Raw genomic sequence first — 22,573 nt, 5'->3', positions numbered from 1 at the left:
AGGTGAAGCTGCACATTGGTGGTGGTGGAGGGGAGACTAATTTATAACAATTAATTAATAACAAATGGAACTCTGCAGTGAAGGAACTGAAGAAATGAATCATATGGTTGATAATTTCATAGTTATTACTACTCTTCATAGGGTGTGTTTTATTTAGGTTTAAATTGGGATTTGATTCAATTTTTTTTAATTCAATTGTATCCTTAAAACCGGATTTATTTAAAGACTTTAACCATTCGCCAGTTACTTGACTTGGACGTATATCGGCCAGCCCATTTAATCTCAGGGCTGAGGGTGGGGGGGTTGTTAACTCATCGCCCTCTGGTGGTTCACTGGCATCCTGAATCCGGAGCGCCCCCAAGCGGCACGACGCTGCAAAGCGCCGCGGCGGAGGGTTTCCTGTCCCACTTCTCCCTGAGAGTCGCAGACAGGAACTCCCAGCTCGGGCTCAGAGCCGAGGTTGGTGTCAGCTGCTGCAGGGATCCTCCGCAACAGGAAGACGGCCGCCCGGACCAAGCTAAAAGTTTCCAGAGAAAGGCCGAAGCGGAGGGAGGTGGCTCTCTTACAGACGGGTTTCGCAGCGCTCCGCTCCCGCTGAATGGGATTTCTGTCCTGAGCGCTCACCATTTCCCAGGAAAACAAGACTGGGTTACGCTTAGGTAGGAAAGTTTGTGTTGTTTCGCTTTGGGTGTTGCCTCTACCCCCCACATGCTGGGCTTTTTAACTTGCGCGCTGCGTGGATTTGTAAGCGGTTTTCTGCCTACGGGCTTTGGGTCGGATTCTGTAGACTTCGTTCTGGGCTGGTGGGCTGCCTGAGCGTGCCGTGCCCCCCCGTCCAGCCCCGCTGGCGGCAGTGGGATCCTCCCGGGCCTGACCGCTGGGTCGCACCGCTTTGGGAAACTTCGTGGAGCCGGAGCCCCGCCTAGCCTAGCCTAGCCTGCGCTGCTCGCGGAATCGCCAGGAAAAACCGCACGTCTTCCCCGGGATTCAGCCTCGGAATTGGGTAAACTGGAAGTTCAAGCTCCCTCCCATCTTTCTAAGTGTTTCGAAAACTTTTCTTTCCGTGCTACAGCTGAAGCTCGAAACGTCTTCGAGAGACTCGCGTCGCTCCGGCTGCTCCGTGAGCCAGGAACTTGTAACGCGATGGGAGAGCGACTATTTTAGTGTGGCATAAAAGTTTTTGTCGTAAGTTGTAATTGATACTCATGCTAGCTGCTTTACACCGTGCCTGCGCTTTCTGGGAGACTGCAATTAGAGAGTAGCATTTAGCTGTGTGATTTCAAGTTAATCGTTTTAGTATGGTTAACGCCTTGGACATCTTGCGTTTTTTTTTTTTAATTTGAGGTCTGAAAAGTTAATATCATGGTAAAGATATAGTTTTTGGTGCCTGGGTAACTACCTTGATGGTGGTGCGCTTCCTTTCAAAAATGCAGAATTAAAATTCATAGTACACGGAGGTCACATAGAAGTTTTATATTTGATACTGTAAATATGGAGCTGGTAGCCTAAACACGAGAGAAAAACCGTCGAACTCTGTACAGTTTCATGCGTTAATTGGTTAATAGATATTTCCTACCGATTATAAAAACATTCCAGGTGGGGAAAAAAAACAAACGAGCCTGGTTATCTACGTGTCCCTGCAGTATTGAGAAAGCACCGCTGTGCTGACTTGCTTCAGACAGCAGCCCTGTGATTTAAAACTGGAGGGGAATGTGCCCTGATGAAATCCTTTCAAGAATACAGCCCGTAATGGATTGCGAGCTGCCTGCTTTTAACTTCGTAATTTAGCGAATATTCAGCTCGTTTTCAGATTTTTATTCCACTTGGATCATGAAGGTGAACTATCGGTGTAAAGTTTTCTTACATCCTTTTGTGAAAGCTGTGGCAATGCATTAATAATATTAACTTTTATATGGCACTTTTTTTTTAAAAAAGCTACTTAAATAACTTTATTTTTCCCTGGTATTGTACCGGAGAACCGTTATTTTTTATCTAATGTTTTAAGGGGGCTGTGGTAGCTTTGGTTAGATCTGTACAATGCAATTTCCTGCTCGTTGGCTTGGAGGGTGTAATAATAGTGTTTCTAGAATTGATCTTACATTATACCACAAATGATTTGTTGGGAGTTGATTTGCACCCAAAGTGGGTAATAGAGCCTTCTCACATCTCTCAAACTCGCTGCTTTAATCCGTCACGGACTCTGTGACTGTTGAGATTTTTATATCTCATTTAAACATTTTTTCATTAAAGTAATGGCTGTATAATTCAGTTTTACATGGTCAGTTTTTTATGTGCCTTTATTTTTTCAAAGTTCTATTTTATGTATTAAACATATGCTGTTCTATAGCGCTCATCAATAAATTAGAACTAATATCACAGCTTCTAGTCTTTAGGTAGCTTCTGTCTGTATTGATGGTTTTTTTTTTGGTCTTTTCTAAAACGCTTTGAACGTCCAGGCTGTGATTTGTGTGTTGTGGTAAATTATTTGTGTGTTGCGCACAAGGTAAAGAGCAGAGTTTGTGTCTGCTTTTGTGGTGTGCAGCTGCTGATAAGCAAAGATCTAGACCTGAAGGTCTCTCCATTGTTTTAATTTTTCCTTCCTTGGGAGTTGAGTTAAATAATGGTGTTTGTCTGTGTCTATAGCTGCTCCGTACGTTCACTGCTGCACCAGTGAGAAAGTAACCCCTGTGTGTGGGTGGTTCCAGCACGGTTTACAGTGTGACAGACATTCATTCTCACCTACATGCCCACTCGTGAGTGGGGGTTCTCTCAGACCAATTTCTTCGGCAGATTCTCCTTCACTTTGTTTTTTTGATTTTACGGTGCATTTGGCTTTTGAGGAGTTTCACTTTTTTTATTTCTTTTGATTTTCGTCAGTGTTTTACACGTTTGCCTGGATTTCTGATCTGCGCTGCCTTTTTGTTCCGCCGCTGAAAAGGTGTTTTGGAGGAAGAAGGTTCCAGTTTTGGACAAGGGTAATTATACCTCTCTGATAGACCCACCCTGCTGTGTGGTAATGAGGGTTTCTTTGGTGAATAGGGTACTCATTTAATGAGTGAAGAATTCCAAGCGGGCATTTTCTTCTGCTATATCAAACCTGGCTGATCTCACAAGGGGGTGAGAGGTAATTATGCTGGTTAGGTACCTGGTGGTTTAAGCTTCTAGCACAAAAGAGGAAACATTTGTTAGAACACTTGCAAAAGAGATACTGAAGGTAAATTGACCACAACATTGCAAATTGCAGCATTTGAGTTCTGATTCAAACCAAGAAAGAGCGACTCTACCCCCGTAGGTTCTTTGTATAATAGGATTATTCCACAGAACGTTCAGTACCGCTGGCATTTCAAATCAATTGAAAAACCGAACTAGTAAAAAAAATCTGCATTGCCTGGCCTTGTTCTCTTTAGGATTTGTTGCACTTGGTACAAAGTGTGGGATTTTCAGTTTTGCGATAGGCAAGTTTTTAGACAGAGCTGGCATCACTGTGTTCTGCTACTCTGCTATCCTCCTCTAAGAGCAGGTCACACACTGTGGGGTATGGTGCGCTTTCAGCCTGCGAACCAAAGCTTAGGAAATCCTTCCCTCAGTTTGTCTGTGCTCTGAGCCCGTGACTGCTTTTAAAACTCTGCCCCAGACTGACTTTTTGTGCTTTGACCTGTATTCCAGTCTGATAAATCTTTTTTGTGGTTCATCCAGTTTTGCTGTGCAGTTTCTAGTACCGTTGTGTATTTGAGGGTTTTTGTTGCTGAACTATTTTGTTTTTGCTTATGTGATTTGTACCAGCACGCTAAAATTCCCATAATAAAAGGCACTTTTTACGTAAGCGATTGGGTTGTCTTTGTCGTTACATGAAAATCTGCATTCTGCACATATAGGTTACTTTGCAAACAGTGTATATATTGCCCTTCAAATTACCTGAACCCTAAAACATTGTATTACATATGTATTTACATATTTCCCCCGTAAGCCTTAAACACAATCGCCAGGTTCTTTTTCCTCTGCTGGTGTAGAAAGTTTCGGTTCAGTAGTGACAGCTGAGTGTTGGGGGAAGTGAAAGCTGTCCTGATGGAGTCGGAGACAGCTGGGGCTGCAGCGAGAGCAGGGGTTTTGTGCAGACACACCCTGCAGTGGGCAGTCGGGTGGGACTGAAGGGCTGGACCTATCGAATATTTAGGTCTTTGGCTTTTCTATCTAATTTCATCTCTGTTTGAATAATCGAAACGGAGCATGCCTTTAACCATTGATTCGTTTGACAAGTGCAGTTGTTTGGAATTGTGGAACAGTCCTGCTGTTTCAGTTTCAGTTTGCCCCTCGGAGGTTCACTCTTTGTGAGCTGTTGATCTGTACGGCTTGCTGATCCAGTGGCTCTGCAGATGGTGGGTTTCTTCATTGCATGGGTGATTTCCAGTTGGAGGGTGTGTCTGTTAGGCATCTGCGCCTGTCCTGAAGCATTTTCACAGCTCTTGCAGTATTTGCACAGTTATCATGGACTATAGTCTCAGTCCTTTGCTAGCGAGAACCTCAAAACGTGTCAGAAGTTTTCTAGCCCTTTCAGCTAGTTTGGCTGGTGTGTTGCTCCTCAAGCAAGCTTGCACTTAACAGAAACTTCTTGGGGTGACCTGCTACTGTCGCAGTGCTTGTCTAGACTTCAACTGTTAATAATGTACTGTCAAAGAACTGGATGCTGGTTCTGAACTTTTGGCACCACGCATCATCTTTTCTTTCCATTCATGCTGTGAAGTGTGATTTGCAGGGAGATGGTATCCTGAACACAGTGTCTGAATCACTGCCCCAAAACCTTCATCTTTCGCCAAGGGCAAGGGCCTCGTGTCTCTGACAAGCACATTTAGAAAGTCATCTAAATTCCTTTTTTTGGGGCTAAAATACAGAGCCATGGGTTTTAAACGGAGACAAACCTGAGTAGTTTCTTTTGAAATCCATTATATACAGTTCTTGATTCCCCCTCTTATGTTAAACTTGCCCAACTTAGATTAGCCTAATCTTAACTATTGCAGTTACATTATCAGAAGGTAAAAGACATCTTGTTCTGAACGGGTCATACACGTGGAGTTTCAGTTCTTAATGAGTGACAACGGTCTACATGTTGACATTATAGTGGAGTTAATTGAATATCCATCCATCCATTTTCTGGTCACTTTATCCAATACTGTGTTGCAGGGGAGTTGCAGCCCATCCTAACAAGCAGTGGGCACAAGACGGGGTACATCCCGGGTGGGAGTCCATTACGGATACAGCCACTCACTCAGGGTCAGTTGCTCAGAAGCCAGTTAACCTGAAGTATGGATTTGGACTGTGGAATGGAACGCATGAGAACATGCAGGTTGAACCCAGGAAGGAATTGAGCCCAGGGCCCCAGCGCTGTGAGGCAGCAGTGCTAATCACTGTGCTTCCAGGCTACCAGTTAAATAATTATTTCAAATATACGCAGGGCATTTGGAAGCACTAGCAAGGCGGAAACCCACTCCCTAAGGCATCCTCCTAGATTAAAGATTGCATTCTTTACATGCAGTACTATTCATAATCCAAACATTTTTACTTCATTTGCTTTCAGTACGCATTCCACCCTTATATCTTTTCTTTATTTTTTCGGCCAGACTTTAAACCATCGGACGTGTTTCTGTAGTTTCCTAAACCACATTATTCTACTTGGGTTTGTGGGGCATGTGATAAGCGATGACAGAAATCCTCCTCACTTGCTTGACGGTTCGCATTGCATCTTGGTCTATAAAGCAGTGTATTCGTTGCACTTTCTGCCTGACGCCAGGGTGAATACTTGCTTGCTAAAGCTGAAGGCGTGCAGAAGCTTCTTTGCCTTTTCCTGTGTGAATTTAAGTTCCTTATTTAAAGTAGGTTTGCATATGTTGTCTAAAATAGTGCGATACCCTTCTAAGAGTTCCATGATGACTTTGCTTGTCAATAATTCCATATGCAGTGTATAATGATCCTAGTTTGGTCTGCCATCCCAGCACAGGCAGTATCATTCGATGGAAGAAGAAGAACCCAGCTGCCTGCTGCCATATTGCGGTCGTAAGGTTGCGGCCTGCAGCGGGCGAATGAATTAAACCCTCTGCAGATTTCTAAAAGGAGAAGTGAGCCCTCGAGAGCGCGAGGAAGTGGAGGGGGTGTCGGAAAGAGAGCTGAGGGGGAACAGTGAGCTGTCGCCCAGCCTGCTGGAGTGGGCCGACTCTCGCTCTGCCTGTGCCCAATGGGAACTCCACACGTGTGCGCGGTTTCTCTGGGAAAGTCTGGGACTGACAGTCGGCCAGGGTGGATGACTTATTTGAACTGTACAGATTTTGTTTTCTTTTTGTTTTTTGGAGGGGTTGTCTCCTGCTTTTTTTCCAGATTTAATTTTCACTCCCCACCCCCACACACCCCTTGTCTTTCGGGTGGTGTAAAGGCCATGTTCAGAGTTCAGCTGTGTTGCTGCTTCAGTGTGACTGTAAGCAACGAGGATTAATCATCAGTGCATCAATGTGTGTACCTCAGCTGAGCCTTTAACATGGAAAGACCTCTTGCAGGGTGATTTGGTGGTTTTCTTCCAGTCCAGTCCAGTCCAGTGGGGGTCCCCCTTGTACAGTCAGTATGGGTTCCTGCTGCCTGTGCTCCAACAATATTCAAGAACATGGACCCAGATTCATAACTGTCTAACATTCCCCTCCAAGTAAACGTTTCTTGTTAATGGTGTAAACGTTTTGTGGAGCTGTTGTCTGTGATGGATGGTGGGTTTGCTTGAAGGCTTTCGGGTTTACAGACCATCCCAGCCTACATTTGGTAGGCAGTTCGAAAGGGATGTTTAAAAATCTAGTTTCCCAGATCAAGACAATTATTCCTAATGATATAGACCAGATTTTTGCAGATTTCTTTCTCTTCCTATGGCATGCACAAATACGCACACATCACTGGCCTGCGTGTCTTATTAATGTTGTAGACAAAACCGGTTTCAGTGTTTCATCTGAGTTGATCTTGGAGTGCGTTCTCACCTTCTCCTGGCAGGAACTGATGAGTGAAAACAGCGCTGAGCTCGCACCGTTCTTTTGTTCGTGTTCATCGAACATGAAAACCGAAACTCGTGCTACACGTCATTCCCCGAATGTCTCATGTGCATGCACCGAACGTGCAAGCCTTTGGTTACTCAGCAAAATGAAGGTGTAAAACAGTTCTCGATTTTTTTTTTTGGTCTTGCAAAAAGACATTTTCCGACTGTCTGCAGCGCGCTCATTAACGTCTGAAAATGTGCCAGCCGGGCCACTTGAGCAATGCTAATATACATGTCTAGAAGGCAGGCACTGCTTCTCACTTCCTACTTCTGATATCTCGATGCACATAACTGCCTGGTCTGCCTCATCCTGTTAATGTCGGTGCAGTGTTAGAAGATGTGTTGTGAATATCTGTAAAGCCCACTGGTTCAGTTTGTGAATGCCAGTCTTCATCATAGCAAGGGAGTATACTGAACCACCACATTCATTTCTTTCATTTCAAGGGCAATTTCTAAATTGTCTATTTGTGTCCTTTCAGAGGACAATAGACTCCAGCAGTGTGTCATATGTAAATGATTTAGGAAGGGGTTGTGGTTTCCCTTGCTGGCCACTACTGTTCCTGACAGACGTGGTGTTATTACTGCTTTTCCTTCTGCTCATGATGGTGTCTTTTTCTTGCCTCCATTACTGGGGGAGAAAAACCTTTGCCACATCAGGCTTGTTTCATGATGTGGATGAAGCCATGATGTTTGTGTGGGTAAAACTTCCAGGTGATCGTATTTCAGGCTACTCCTTGACCTGTGGGTGGCTAATTTGAATTCCACACGTTAAGTAAAATACTATAAGCACATGTAAAAGATTGAACTGCAGGTAGACCTTTGCCAGCAATATATTCATGTTAATTCAGCCACAATAATTCATCTTAACGTGACCGTGAAGTAATCGTAGAGAAAGTAGTTTAAGCAAATAATGACGGCGACAAGAGGAGAGATTATTGCAGATGTCTTAAGTGATATTAATAAATCCAAGCATTAGCTAGTATCATTGTCGTTTTCGGCGTATTCATGAATGTGGTCAGAGTATGTGTAATGCAGATACCCAAAATGCTTTGTAGACAATCTTAAAGTACAAAAAAGAAGGGAGTCCTATACTGATATTCTTCTGAAAGTGTGATGAACCGAAGTGAAAAGTGATGAACACAAAATACTGGAGTTTACCGATTTGTTTTACAGATTTTTATTTCTAATGATATTAGGTTCTCCCTTAGTGTTATTTAAAGAAACGTGTGGGGAGCAGCATCAGTGTGCTTTGTCTGCAAAGGAGCAAGAGAAGGTCCATTCCAGGCTGAAATGTAGGAAGGGGAAGCAATATTGTTTCTGTTGAGCCTTTTCATACAGTACCTGAGGGACAGAGCAGGTGAGAAAGGGTGTCCACATGAATGGAGATCTGGTGGAGGGGTATGAAAACTTGACATCTGTACATAGATGGACAGGGTTAGAATTAAACTGTCATTGAGAGAAGGAGGAAAGCGAGCTCTGAGTTTAAGGCTAATCTTGGCTTTCTGTTGTCTTTCTGAAATAGGAGTTGTGAAATCCGTCTAAAAGGATGCAGGCAGAACGGTCAGTAGACTCGGGGCCAGGAGAGGTGCAATGGGGAGCTACCGGCTCGGAGAGATCTTTGATCCTCACTGCTCCGATGTATTCCCTGAGGTGGTCAGCTGGCCAGTCAGTCAGTTGTCGGCCTGTCTTGAGACCAAGTGGCAGGCTGTTTTCTGCAAGAGGTGTTATATTGTGTGTACTTCAGAACTGAAACTGTTTCTGTTGGTTTTTGACTTCGATTGGTGTGGAACCTACACGTCAAACCTGACAACACTGGCAACAAATTTCACATCGAACAACACGCACTTCCTGGACGCATTGGAATACAGGAAGCAAGCCAGGCGTGCGCTTATTAAAGCATGTTTGTTGACCTTTCCGGGCATAGCAACCAAACCGTTTTCATGCAATGGAAGCGACTGTAAATGGCAGAAGTGTGATTTCATACATCAGAGTCATCAGGAGTGTGGTCAGTTGAGTTTTTGGCAGGCTGCTGAGCAGCTGCAGGACAGGGGTTGGACTTGACATCATTTCCCAGGGTGCTCAGGGCTGCTTCTCCATGTCGGGGTGGGCTTAAGTCCGAATTTAATGAAGCCTCTCTAATATTAACGGTGAGCTTTGTGAGTTAAACTGGAGACACTGTAGGCACTAAAAAAACACACCTGTGACTGTATGGGGAGATGGTGCTGCTGAGAAACCCAGGTTTGGAATAATTAAAAACTACGCTCCAAGAACACTAAAAAGATGGGATTTGTCCACCGAGAGACTGAGGTGTCAGCAGTGGGATTTATTTTCTTTCTGACCAAGTCTGTCCAGGCTATAGATGCTAAAAAGGCAGCCAGCAGCCATAACACCCTGCAACTTACAACTGGCAGCCTACTGAAGCTAAGCAGGTGTGAGCCTGGTCGGTACCTGGATGGGAGACCTCCTGGGAAAAACTAAGGTTGCTGCTGGAAGTGGTGATAGTGGGGCCAGCAGGGGGTGCTCACCCTGCGGTCTATGTGGGTCCTAATGCCCCAGTATAGTGACAGGGACGGTATATATACCTTCGGATGAGACGTAAAACCGAGGTCCTGACTCTCCGTGGTCATTAAAAATCCCAGAATTTCCCATTGGCCCTTACTAATCAGGGCCTCCTAATAATCCCCCTCTATGAATTGGCTTCATCACTCTGCTCTCCTCTCCACTAATAGCTGATGTGTGGTGAGCATTCTGGCGCACTATGGCTCCCGTCACATCATCCAGGTGGATGCTGCACATTGGTGGTGGTGGAGGGGAGTCCCCATTACCTGTAAAGCGCTTTGAGTGGAGTGTCCAGAAAAGCGCTGTATAAGTGTAAGCAATTATTATTATAAACAGAGAAGTAAAGAAACGCAACATTTCTGCTGGGGAGCCTTCTTTGGGTGTCTGTTCCTTTGCGGCCTACGCATGCTGATGCACATACTTGAACTATATTATCTTTTGTCGGTTGCTATATGTCATTCTTGATGCATGAGAATTCAGAAATGGTCAAACCCTTGCAGGTTGTAGAGCGATCAGGCCTTCTAAACTGTAGTGTTACTGTCTGTATGAAACTAGCTGAAAGGAAATAATGATCAGAGACCACTTGAAAAGCTTTGTCCTTAACAGTTTTGCGCTTTTGAGTTTGTGAGTGAGAAACTGATGCTTTTGGTTATTGTTTTTACACTCTGGAGGATGCAGGCATTGTTTCTGTGCATGAAACAGCTTGCACAAACTCAGAAGTGGACCCTGTAGCCTGTAGCTTTGTGCAGCTTTGAGGAACAGGGCCCTGTCGGTCTCAGCCCATATAATTTCATGATCTCTGTCTACACGAAGAGACAAGGGGCTGAAACTAACTTGACTTTTTTTCAGACCCGTGTTGTACAGCTCTGTTTTTAGTTGAGTTTTTGTGGTTAACTTAAACCTAAAGTGTGTGCCTGGTACAACAAAAGCTGCTTATAATTAAGTGGGATTTTTTTATAAGCATGTGAATAATCATTTCTGCCGTTTGAGACGATGTCATTCGCAGACCATGATGCCATAAATTAGTACTGTTGACTTTATCATGCACACGAGTACAGGGTTTTAAGCAAAAGCAGTGTGTGGTGGAAACAAAGTTCTTTTGCTCGGAAGCTTGTCTTTTGAATTTTTTGGCAGTTCTGTGGAAATTGGTGATGAAATCGAAGTGCTACTCGGATCAATCACAGTAGCTGCCAGTCAGTGTGTTTTGAACAGCAGCTGAATGTTTAAACAACTGCTGCATTATGGGAGCATGAAAATACACAGCTGGGGTGTTTACAGGAATCCGTATCCTGGTGTGAAGAGCTTCTTCTACACCCATGTTGTATCCTGTGAGAGGAACAGCCCCTTCAGAGCTAGGAAGGTATTTTGTAAGTCTAGGGCACAGGTAATTAAAGTGTTTGTGTCTGTTAGATTATGGACGAACTTTGCGCTAGTGCAGGCTCACAGTTCTGCCATACAGCTGCATGAGCGTACAGGCTGCTTCTGTTTCTGCTCTGATAAAGACACTACTGTTTTATAATTTCTGTTCCTAATCCACACACAAGAGACTGAGCGCTGTTGGATTGAGCTGCAGTAGTACTGTGCAGAAGAAAGCACAGTGTACAGCACTGCACTCTGGCTGGTTGCCCTTGTTTACGCACATCATGTGGCTGTTATTTGCACCTTCATTTTGAATGCGTTAACACTGATGAACGTGTTATCCCCTTGAAAAGTGGAAAAAAAAGCTTAAGCAGCCAGTGCAGCATTCAGGTGAGAAACCAGACATTGTGTAGCTTAGATGGCTCTTGTTCTGCTCCAGTACAGCCATTGGCCTCGGCTGCCCAGTTCTCACTCTACACAGAGTGAGTCTAATTGCTGGATAGGTCTTCACTTTTGAGGCTGTTGCGATGGCCAAGCTGAACTTCTAACACTGAGTTAGAAACTTTCTCGAGTTCAATTGGTATGTGACCCAGGAAGAGCAGTGTGTCACTTGAGTAGTGCTGTTTCCACTGCTTTTCTTACATTGTGCCTTTTAGCAGTGCTGTCACTTCAGAAGTGCCTCATCTGATTAAAGCGACTTCCAGGTTTCTTGTTATGTTGGCTAAAACTTAACAGTGAAAAGTAAAGCCAGTATGCAGCGTATATATATACTGTATATAAACCTGTAGTCAAATATGCAGAAATGATTTTAATATTATGCATTTATGGCACATATATGCAGCTATGGCACATGGTAGGTGAAAGTGCATCAGTCCTATTAGGATCTATAGCTCAAATGCTGTGAGCATGAAGAAAACCATCCTGTCTGTAAAGAGACCCTAGTCACTAAAAGTGTGATTGTCAGAAATGGACGCCAAGGTGTGTGTGTGTGTTAAAAAAAAAACATTTGGGCTAAACCTGGCTTACATCACTTTTAAAATAGTTCCTCACGAGCCAAGTTATAGTAACTGCAATTGTTTTTGTGACTTGGCATCTGTTTCTGGTATTTCCTGCTTCATTCCTTGGAAGGAATCAAAACCACACGTTCATAAAAGGACTAGCAGTCGAAGGAGACTAAATTGCTTTAGGTCAAAATGTCAGAAGTGTGAACTTGTCTTGTATTGTTTAAGAATGTATCCTGGGCGATTCTGTTAATTAAGATGTTCTGTTCTGGGTGGTAGATACTTTTTCTACCTCTTCCCTAAAACTGATAACCCCAGCAGCAGCAGAAGTTTGTTCCTTTTTCTCAGGGTAGAGAGATTCGAAACAGCTTGTTTTATTTCCTTGTAGTAATAAGAGTTTCTCTTTCCTCCTTCTTCTGCGCTTCTCACATGTTTCTCCCCCATCCCTAATTTTGTATTTGTTCTTCTTCAGTGACATGATGTTGATAATTGAACATTTTTCTTCCCGTCTATAACTGGCTACTGTATTTAGGTACTTTTTTGTTGTTTGAAGCACTGCTGGATATGTGATAACATATGTGATGCAAATGGTTTGATTTAGTTCAGGATATTCCACTTTGAGAAAAACATGAAAACCACAAATGAGGGGAAGGGTTCTGGCCTGTTCAACTTGTTTGATCTGAGGATCTCATTTGAAAATCTTCTTTTGAAAGAAGCCAGCGTATCGATACGACGGCGTCTTCCAGACTCCCACAGCCCTTTGTGTTGAAACTTTCCTTTTGCTTTCTATTCAAGCTATTTCAATACATTTTCTGTATGAATTATCTAAGTACACTTCCTGATAGTTGTACCCTGGTGCGTTTCACTGTTAATTCTGAAGAAGAGTTGTCAGTACCTTGGAGGGTTTTAAATACTTGAATCGGGTTCCCTTGAAGTTTTTTCTGCCCAGCACTGTCAGTGCAGGACCTTCCTTTAAATTCCTCAGTAGAAGAATGTATCGGGTTCTTACTTTCTGGTTTGACTTCGGAGCAGCAGTATCATTTTTGCAATGTGGTGAATATAGGTGCACTGAAGGTGGACAGTTCATATAGCTTCTTCTCGCCTGTGACGTGCGTAGTAATCCCCTGCTGGTGAGCCCTCTGGCAAATGTTAATCGCCATAATGAATTCATTTTTGTCTGTCCATCAAAATGTCAGTGGTTTTCCTGAGGAAAGTCATTTTCTTGATATTTACTTTGTGAATTTGTAGCACAAGTATTGAATTTCTTCTGAAGCTCAGTATATTGGCGCTTTCCTTTTTTGTCTAAAAGATGAAGCAAATAACATTCTTTTATATACAATTTGAACCCCATATTTTTTTCGATTTACATGATCATTTCAATGTCTGCTGTTTTCTACGTAAAAAAAAATTGAATAACAAGCTGAAAGCTACTGAGTGGAGATAACGATTTTTCCACAGAGAAAAAATGTCGCAAAGCAGCTGCCTGTGCCTTGCTTTCTGTCCCCGATTGCTTTGAGTGTACTTCAAAGTGTATGCGATGTATTTGACAAATGGCATCAGCGCACGAGTCCATCGTGTCCCCACTTCGTGTGGCCCCGGTCTGGTTTGTAGGCAGGCCTCAGGCGGATCTTTCCGGTCCTGGGTCTGCAGCGGTCTCACTGCCTTCCCGCGTCTCCCCAGCGCCATGGCGTCCACTGTGACCCTGGAGGACGCCCTGTCCAATGTGGACCTGCTGGAGGAGCTGCCCCTCCCGGACCAGCAGCCCTGCATCGAGCCACCGCCCTCCTCCCTCATGTACCAGGTGAGCGCCGGCGGACCCCGCGGCCTGGCAGAATCGCTCGTTTAATCCGACAGGCAATTCGCAGACTGCAGAATGGTTTCTGCAGACGGGGCTTGTTCTGTGGTCTACCGCGTAACCACTCGCTGTGCCTTCCGCCGAAGTGCTCTCGCTTTTATGTAGCCGTCAAATGCAGTACAGTGAGCACACGTACAGTATTTTGGTACACCGATTATTTTGTTCTCAGTAAATGCATATTTATCATTCAGTTCAGGTGGGTAGCTGCGTCAGCATGCGTAGGCTGCAAAGGAACAAGTAATAGGTTTTATTCCATGCTGGAAAAAAAGAAGAAAGAACACAACGTTTCGGCCGTGGAGCCTTCTTCAGGTGTGGATTTACCTATATATTAAATATAGGTAACTTTTATAGGTAATTGGTTGACACCTGAAGAAGGGTCCACGGCCGAAACGTTGTGTTCTCTTTCTTCTTTTTTTCAGCATGGAATAAACCTATTACTTGTTCCTTTATCATTCAGTGTCTGCTTACAGACTGTAGGCCATGTGACTGAACAGAGTGAGCAGTGCTTCCCATGTCTTCTGTACAGGGCAGTAGTGCCTCAGTTACAGTCTACTTGAGAAGTGCATATTACAAATAAGTACTGAGAAAATGTGTATCAGTCGATTTGTTAATATCATTATTGGATGTCCTGTCCTGTGAAATGTCATCTCGTACTCTCCAGCACACAAATATTGTACACTAGCAAGTGAGGTCCTTGTTGCATTATGACTGCTAACTTGACCTGTCGCACCTCGTGAAAGGAGATGTTTGGCATGCAGTGTCATTTGAATAAAACTGGTTTTCATTTACCTTTTTCAGAAAGGCACAGTGCTTTTGGCATTGCCATCTCAAATGCTTCTGCAATCCTGTGCATACACTAGTATTTCATAGTTTTGGCCAGTTTTTGTACCTACCTTTGCTTCCTTGAAGACACTAAAATGTGATCTTCTGATACTACAGAAACTGTAGTATAGAGTATGTAGGGTAGGTATAGAGTCTGTTTACAGGTATTATTTTACTAAATTATCTAAATTGGGGGAATAAATTGAGATGGTCCTGCCGAAGTCAGTGTGATTTTGCATGAAATGATCTATTTAATATATAGGTAAATAACTCAAGTGATTGCTTGCGGTACATGTGTGTATTGACTGGATTCAATTGCTGGTTTACAATTTAAAAAGAAAACATTTATAAATAAATATATAAAAACCTTCAGGTTAGGTGATAGATGTCTGTGTAGACCAAGGCTGTAATTAAACGGGAAAACTCTTTTCTTTCAGCCGAACTTCAATACCAACTTTGAAGACAGGAATGCCTTTGTCACTGGCATTGCGAGATACATTGAGCAAGCAACGGTCCACTCCAGCATGGTAAAAACTGCCGTTCTGAAATGGTCTCCTTGAGCTGTTTCTTGTGTGAATAGGAAAACGCCTTGCAGTGAGACACATGGCGAAAACCTCATTTTAAAAGGTCAAAACTTCCCAGTTACCTTTATCTTGACTCTTCTACTCAACATTCCTCATTCTTCACACCTGAAGAAAGCTCCACAGCTAAAAAAAAAGTTGTTTTTTCTCTTTTCAGCATGGACTAAATCTTTGTCTGTTTTACGCTTGTGCGTGCATCTACCTACTTGAATTTCTCATTCTCTTTCTTATATGTAACCTCAAGATCTTTTCCCCAGTCGAACATTCAGTGAGAAATCCCTCTGCTGGATTGTCACTGCAGGTCAAGAGACCAATAAGTACCAGATGTAAATACCCTTGTTGCTTGCAGTTTTTGTTTTCAGAATATTGGTTTCCCCAAACAAAGGTGGGCTTATTGTGATTGAGCAGTGACAAATGCTGTTTTGATGGTTTACTGCACTGCTGTAGTGCTTCATTAGTGAAGGATAACTACTGTGTGAAAGGCATTTCATTTAGACAAAAAAAGCACTTTGTATGCAATACAGCACACTTTCTGCACAAGACTGTTGACAGGGCATGCTGCATGGCTCATTGAGAGCTGTGCTGATAAGCTAAATGTGAACTGTTTTTGTGAGCAAGAGGGAAAGTGTTCTCTGTGGTAAAGAACTTGAAGCGAAAACGAGAACCTGCTATTAAATAAAAACACTAGCTGAAGCTGTACCTTCATTATCTTGTATTATACAGAAAGTACACATCCTGTGTTGATTTTTAAACTTATGCAGAAACAAAAATTTTCCTTCCCCTTTCTTAACTCCAAATTTGCATTCTACGAAGTCTGACTGATATAAACTGCAAGTCTTCCCTCAGCTTATATCTCTTTAGGATTTTCAAATATTTTAATGAAATGAGTAAAATACTCTGAGAGAAATGCTTGTCGACGTATTGGCAGAAAAACCCCTGTGGTGTCTCGTTCGTATTGTCAACGACCTGTATGGGGAGGTGAGGAACTGATGCAGTTGTTCTGTCTTGCTCTCGTGTTCTCTCTGGGTTTAGAATGAGATGCTGGAGGAGGGTCAGGAGTACGCAGTGATGCTGTACACCTGGAGGAGCTGCTCCAGAGCCATTCCCCAGGTACTGTCTTGCCTTCTGTCCAGTCTTTACAGTCTACACAAGAAGGGTTACAATGGCGGCTGTCTGGTCCATCTTGTTTGCTTAGCCACTAGTTAGCTCAGTGATGTGGAGCAGTGCTGAGGGCTTGGGCTTTTAGCTGAAAGGTTGTGGATTCAAGTTCCAGGTGTGGTTCTGCTTTTGTACCTCTGAACAAGGTAATGCACTGGAAGTAGCCCCAGTGCAGCCCAGTAAAATAACCAGCTGTTTAAGTGGGTGTAAATATAAGTTCTTTTGGATGAAATTCATCAGTCGGATAAATTAGCCATTGGAGGATCTCTTATCACATTTTTAGTGGGCACCCATGTTTCTTGCTCATGTTTTGATAAAAGGAAATACAATTATGGTGGTTCTGTTTAATATACATTTTTTTTTTCCTCAGGTGAAATGTAATGAGCAGCCGAACAGGGTGGAGATTTATGAAAAAACAGTGGAAGTCCTGGAGCCTGAGGTTACCAAGCTGATGAACTTCATGTATTTCCAGGTATAAGATAAGTCTGCTAAAGTTTAAAAATGCTCAGTGCAATTCAAGTAGTCTAGAACAGTAGCCCATTTCTCCATTTGAGTTCACTGTGCATTCATTAATCGACTGAAACACCAGCACTTTCTTAAATGTTTTGCTTTTTTGCATACTCACAAATAATTTTGACGTTTTTCTTCCGAAAAAGCAAATAAAAATGTAATGTTTAAAATCTTAATCCTGTCATTTTGGAATATTTCTTTAAGCAGTGCCAGTAAGCACCGAAAGGCTGTATTGGTATCATCTAAACAGACATTTTATTCTTTTACGTTTCAGTATTGGCAGTATAAGGATTTTAAGAATGACAGGGCAAATTTCCAACTTAGATTAGCTGGAAGTATTTTAAGTATAGCAGTCTATTTGCAAATGGAAAGTGATGTAATGATTCACATTGCTTCATTGTGGGTTTTTTTCCCTCTGTTTGCACAAGCACCAGAAAACAGTGCAATGCTAATTAGCCACATTGTTTCATATCTCTCACATAACTTGAATATTTTCACATGGGTAACCAACTGCTTGACACATATTAGTGTACAACGCCTAAATGCGGAAGCATATGTACATAATCCCTCTCCTTTATTTATGGAAGAAAGACGAACCTGTGTTTTGCTGTCGTTGTGATTGGTTACTTTGTTTTTCTCTATTTCATAGGCAGTTCTAAAGGCATCAGGGCTGCAAATGAATTAAATAACATCAGCCATAGGTTACAGGTGCTGTGGGGATGAATTGCTTTAGGTTAAAATGAATATTTTATTCAAGTATGTAGGTACTGTTTGAGTAGCTGTTGCCAAGTTCCTTGAGGTTTTGTGCAAATTTTCCCTTAATCTTCTGACTTCTTATGTATGAACTACTTCATAAAATCCCATACAATCACATAGCCTCATGGAGAACATACCCACTGAAGCTAAGCAGGTGTGAGCCTGGTCAGTACCTGGATGGGAGACCTCCTGGGATAAACTAAGGTTGCTGCTGGAAGAGGTGTTAGTGGGGTTAGTCACCCTGCGGTCCATGTGGGTCCTAATGCCCCAGTATAGTGACGGGGACACTATACTGTAAACAGGCGCCGTCCTTCGGATGAGACGTAAAACCGAGGTCCTGACTCTCTGTGTTCGTTAAAAATCCCAGGGCGCTTCTCGAAAAAAGAGTAGGGGTGTAACTCCTGGCCAAATTTCCAATTGGCCCTTACCAATCATGGCCTCCTAATAATCCCCCTCTATGAATTGGCTACGTTACTCTGCTCTGCTCTCCTCCCCACTGATAGCTGATGTGTGGTGAGTGTTCTGGCGCACTATGGCTGCCGTCGCATCATCCAGGTGGGGCTGCACATTGGTGGTGGTGGAGGGGAGTCCCCATTACCTGTAAAGCACTTTGAGTGGAGTGTCCAGAAAAGCGCTATATAAGTGTAAGCAATTATTATTATTATTATTATAATAAACTATTATCCAAGGAAGGTATTATATTACAACTATAACTGGCCTCGTCTTCCCGTGCCAGATAGAAAATCCATCCCTTTAAGCTTATGTGTTTTCCGAAAAGCCTGCGCTTGGTGTTCAACTTCTCTCTCGGACTGGCGGACGTCTGGGCAGGAGCTGCAGAGACTTAACTGCCGCGCGCGGTCTCTCCTTTCGGGCAGCGCAATGCCATCGACCGTTTCTGCGGCGAGGTGCGGCGGCTGTGCCACGCCGAGCGGAGGAAGGACTTTGTGTCGGAGGCCTACCTGCTGACGCTGGGGAAGTTCATCAACATGTTTGCGGTGCTGGACGAGCTGAAGAACATGAAGTGCAGCGTCAAGAACGACCACTCCGCGTACAAAAGGTGAGGGGCCGGGGTCTTCCTTCCTCTCGTGATGCCTGGCTCGGCCTCATGCGAGGGCCAAGGCTGGTGGCGAGTCGGAACTAAAAGTGCTTCGACGTAAAACCCATGACCTTAATCATAAAGCAGCTTTAGTTCTGTGCTTGACACTGCGAGTTCTCAATACACCCCCCCCCCCAGGAAAGGATGTCTTTCAGCTTTTTAAAAACTGAGGAGCCAAGCAGCTTTCATAGAAACAATTTCAGGGATGGTTTAAAACTTCTGAATATCTCGAAGGGTGACATAACGTGTTCGAAAAAGTGTAGGAGAGATTGCCAAGATTAACAGGAAGAGCAAGGCACGGCTTTATTACTTCCTGCAGCAGAGATGGGGGGGAAAAAAATCAGGCACGATCTTTGTCGAAATTGTTCACTAGGTGGCAGCAGTTCTCTGCATCCTTCCTTGGCTGTTTGTTCCATAGTGCCCGCAGAGAAAACTGTCAAGTATCAGAAAGATCATTAGATTCAGAGAATACACTTCTAGAAGAAAATAAACTAGCTCTAGTCTTTATCCTAGAAGTAAGCTTTATGTGTTTTATTGTGAAATATGTCTGATGTTGAAGCATTTCTCTTTTTTGTTGTAATGAATTATAAGTATTTAAAATATAAGGTCGTGCTTTTGTGCGTTTGTCTTGATGTAATATAGGACGGCAGGCTGCATTCAGACAATGTGAAGTTTAAAATGTGCAGAGCCGCTTGCAGCTTGAGGGGATTTAATTTGTGGAGCATCCATTTTGCTTGATGTAGTCCAGTGGTGAGAGAGGACAGGATAAGATGGGTTAAGTGTAGAAGAGAGGAGGTCCCAGCACTGGAATAGACATGGGTCTCAGAGGCTGTGTGGAAATTAGTCTTTTATTTATAATACAATCAGAGCCTTGATGTCTTCATTCTGTACAGAGGTGCTCCCTCCTTTTGGGTTTGACATACCTAGGAGTAATACAGAAAAGGGAAAATGCTAATATCAGAGTGAGGTAAAAAATTAAAAAAAAATATCCATAAGTTTGAAATTGTTGCTTTGTACTTGTTTTAATAATGTTACATTATTAAGTTTTACTAAGTTTGGAAAGTCATGCTTAATCCAATCGGTAACCAGTTTTCTGAAATGGAATGAATTGTTGTGAAAAGTAAACTGCAAAGAGTTGTATTAGGCTTATTACAAAGTCAAGACATGTGGTATGGGTCTGCTCTCACTTAAGATGAAATAATAAAGCTCTAATTACTGTCGTCAGATTGAGTAGCAGGTAGGTTAAGGCTACTTGTCTGTCTTTTTTAAGACTTAAAAATGATACGTCTTCATAATCTACATCCTTCAGTCAATCTACTGTTGGCCTCCCCATGGTTGTTTGAAGCGTTAATTGTGTTATTGTGCAGCTTGCTCCTGTGCTGTGATGTACTGTGGATTGTTATAGACTTCATTTGCCCTAGTTTACAGTTTGAGTGTTTGTCAAGTGCATTGAAATAATACACATTCTACTTTTTTACTCTTTCATTTGAGTTTCCCTTTGAATTGTGGCCAAAGCTCCAGTTTTGCCAACCTGAGATTGTTGGAGGAGCTTCTGTATCCCTGATCGTGCACAACCTTCACTGTTCTCTGTTTACACACAGATCTTTTAAAATGTGTGTGCTTGAAGGACTGATTTTTGAAACCTAATATTTTTCTTTTGCGTTGCAGAGCAGCCCAGTTCCTTCGGAAAATGTCTGAACCTTCATCCATTCAAGAGTCTCAAAATCTGTCAATGTTTTTGGCTAACCACAATAAAATAACCCAGGTACTTTCCTTAATACCTTAATACAGCTATTGTGGTATTAAAAGCTTTTTCAAGTTGTCACCTGCAGCTTTTATTTAAAACATCTGAACCTGTATCTGCTTTTCAGGAAGCTCTCAGACTTTGTGTTCAAAAAGGCCTTTTTGTAAATGGCAATACTTTGTTTGAAATACAAAAACATATTGTTGTCAAGACTTTAATGATCTTATGTGCTTCAGTGGTGTTCAGCACCTTAGGTGAAAGAAAAATGAAGGCACACAAATCTCATGAAAAGCGTACGTTATGCATTACTGTATGTAGGATACAGCAAGCAGCTATGCAGTAAGCGAATATATTCCTGAGTTCATGTAACTTAGTAATAAATGACTGGTTTTTGCACTTGAGATCTTCTCTTACAGCAGGAAAAGTGTGAAATAAGCTTGGTTTAGTACTTTAAAAACCCCTCTCAAAGAGATGGATTTAGGTGGTCTTAAAGAAGTATGTTGATGTAAGCCTTTTTAACAGTAGATTGATCTGGGATGTTGACTTCTCTTTCAGTCTTTGCAGCAACAGTTGGAGGTGATCAATGGTTATGATGAGCTCCTGGCTGACATTGTGAATCTCTGTGTGGATTATTACGAGAACAAGATGTACCTCACTCCCAGTGAGAAGCACATGCTGCTCAAAGTAAGCTGGGTTTTCTCGTCCCATGTGTGTTCTTTCTGTTCTACCTTTTCTCTTGGAGTTTTGTACTCGTGTTTTGAGGTCCCTTTATATACGTTCCATTTGATCATGCCATTGCAGTTATCGACTTCCCCCGTCTGTTCAGTGTTGTATTTCTGATTTGGCTGGAGTTTTACTGTGCTTTACTTAAGTTTCCACCAAATCTGGAGTGCTCTGTTGAATGGCTGGCTGCCTTGTTGTTAACGCCACTGTGTGAGTGTGGATCTGCTACCAGCTTGGCTTCTGTCTGCTTGCTGACCTTGACTGATGGGATGCTGTGAGGCAAGTGGACGTGACTAGGCTGCATTCAGCTCAAGCCGATGTTGGGGGGGGGGGACCGTCGTACAGGCAGAATATAGCTTGAATTAATTGTACCTCTCTTTTTAGGTGATGGGGTTTGGATTGTACCTAATGGATGGTTCAATGAGCAATATTTACAAACTGGATGCCAAGAAAAGAATAAATCTGACCAAAATTGATAAATTTTTCAAGGTAAGCCCTGAAGGAGCCAGTGGAGCTTGTTTTGCTTTTATCACTACATTGTCAACTTCATCTCCTGCTGCATTCTAGTGTTCTTGTTCTTGAATGTCCATACTGTACAGAAGCATTCATTTCCAGATAAGGATTAGTCAGATGTGTTGGAAAAGTAAAATTATGGTTTTTAAGTAGTTCTCCATTATTCAGTAGAATTTTTTACAATGTTATCAACTGTTTATTCCTTTATCATAAATAATTTTATCACCAAGTCACCAAGTGTGACTATTGAGAATTGATTCTTGGATCATTTTACAGCACGAAGAATTTATTATGAGACCTAAATTACTCGTGTCCAATTGCTGTTAGTGAACAAGGAAATAAACTCTATACGTTTGTGTTTCACAGCAACTTCAGGTTGTGCCACTGTTTGGCGACATGCAGATTGAGCTGTCGAGGTACATCAAGAACAGCGCTCACTTTGAGGAGAACAAGTCTAGGTGAGGCCACTCGTCCAAGGGCTAGGGTATATAAAACTCAGTCATAAATATAAGCTAAATATAAAACTTAATCATTGTCCATAATGTCATGTCTAGAAGTTTCTGATTACTATGTGCAGCTGCGTCAAGCAATGAGTATTGTGAATGAGTTCTTAGATTAAATGCTTGGTCAGGTTTAGAATTTACACTACTGCACTGACCTGGCAGCAGCACACAAAGAACTTGAAACCGAACTAGTTGGCACCTACTGCTGGAGGTGTACTGGGCACGGTCCACTGGGAAGACACCACCGGGCAGACCTAGGACACGCTGGAGGGATTTTATCTCCTGGCCTGCAATTCCTGCAGGAGGGAGCTGGAGACTCGCTGGGCAAAGTGA

The 22,573-nt window shown here is 42.8% G+C and overlaps 1 protein-coding gene across 1 annotated transcript in view; it reads left to right on the top strand.

Annotated features, from left to right (window-relative positions):
* The first annotated feature begins 417 nt into the window (after positions 1 to 417).
* cyfip1 (cytoplasmic FMR1 interacting protein 1) overlaps positions 418 to 22,573 on the top strand; it is a 64,497-nt gene continuing 42,341 nt past the window's right edge. The window contains exons 1-10 of the mRNA XM_088598496.1: positions 418 to 659; positions 13,660 to 13,780; positions 15,094 to 15,183; positions 16,270 to 16,347; positions 16,766 to 16,867; positions 18,537 to 18,718; positions 20,426 to 20,522; positions 21,057 to 21,185; positions 21,609 to 21,713; positions 22,104 to 22,195. Coding sequence (XP_088454622.1) covers positions 13,664 to 13,780; positions 15,094 to 15,183; positions 16,270 to 16,347; positions 16,766 to 16,867; positions 18,537 to 18,718; positions 20,426 to 20,522; positions 21,057 to 21,185; positions 21,609 to 21,713; positions 22,104 to 22,195 — 992 coding nt within the window. The 5' untranslated portion in view covers positions 418 to 659; positions 13,660 to 13,663. The remainder of the gene's footprint in view (positions 660 to 13,659; positions 13,781 to 15,093; positions 15,184 to 16,269; positions 16,348 to 16,765; positions 16,868 to 18,536; positions 18,719 to 20,425; positions 20,523 to 21,056; positions 21,186 to 21,608; positions 21,714 to 22,103; positions 22,196 to 22,573) is intronic.

This window comes from Lepisosteus platostomus, chromosome 2 (assembly GCF_059453375.1).
Source record: "Lepisosteus platostomus isolate fLepPlt1 chromosome 2, fLepPlt1.hap1, whole genome shotgun sequence".
NCBI lineage: Eukaryota > Metazoa > Chordata > Actinopteri > Semionotiformes > Lepisosteidae > Lepisosteus > Lepisosteus platostomus.
The sequence above is the reverse complement of the archived record's forward strand: the minus strand, read 5'-3'. Positions and strand labels throughout refer to the sequence as shown.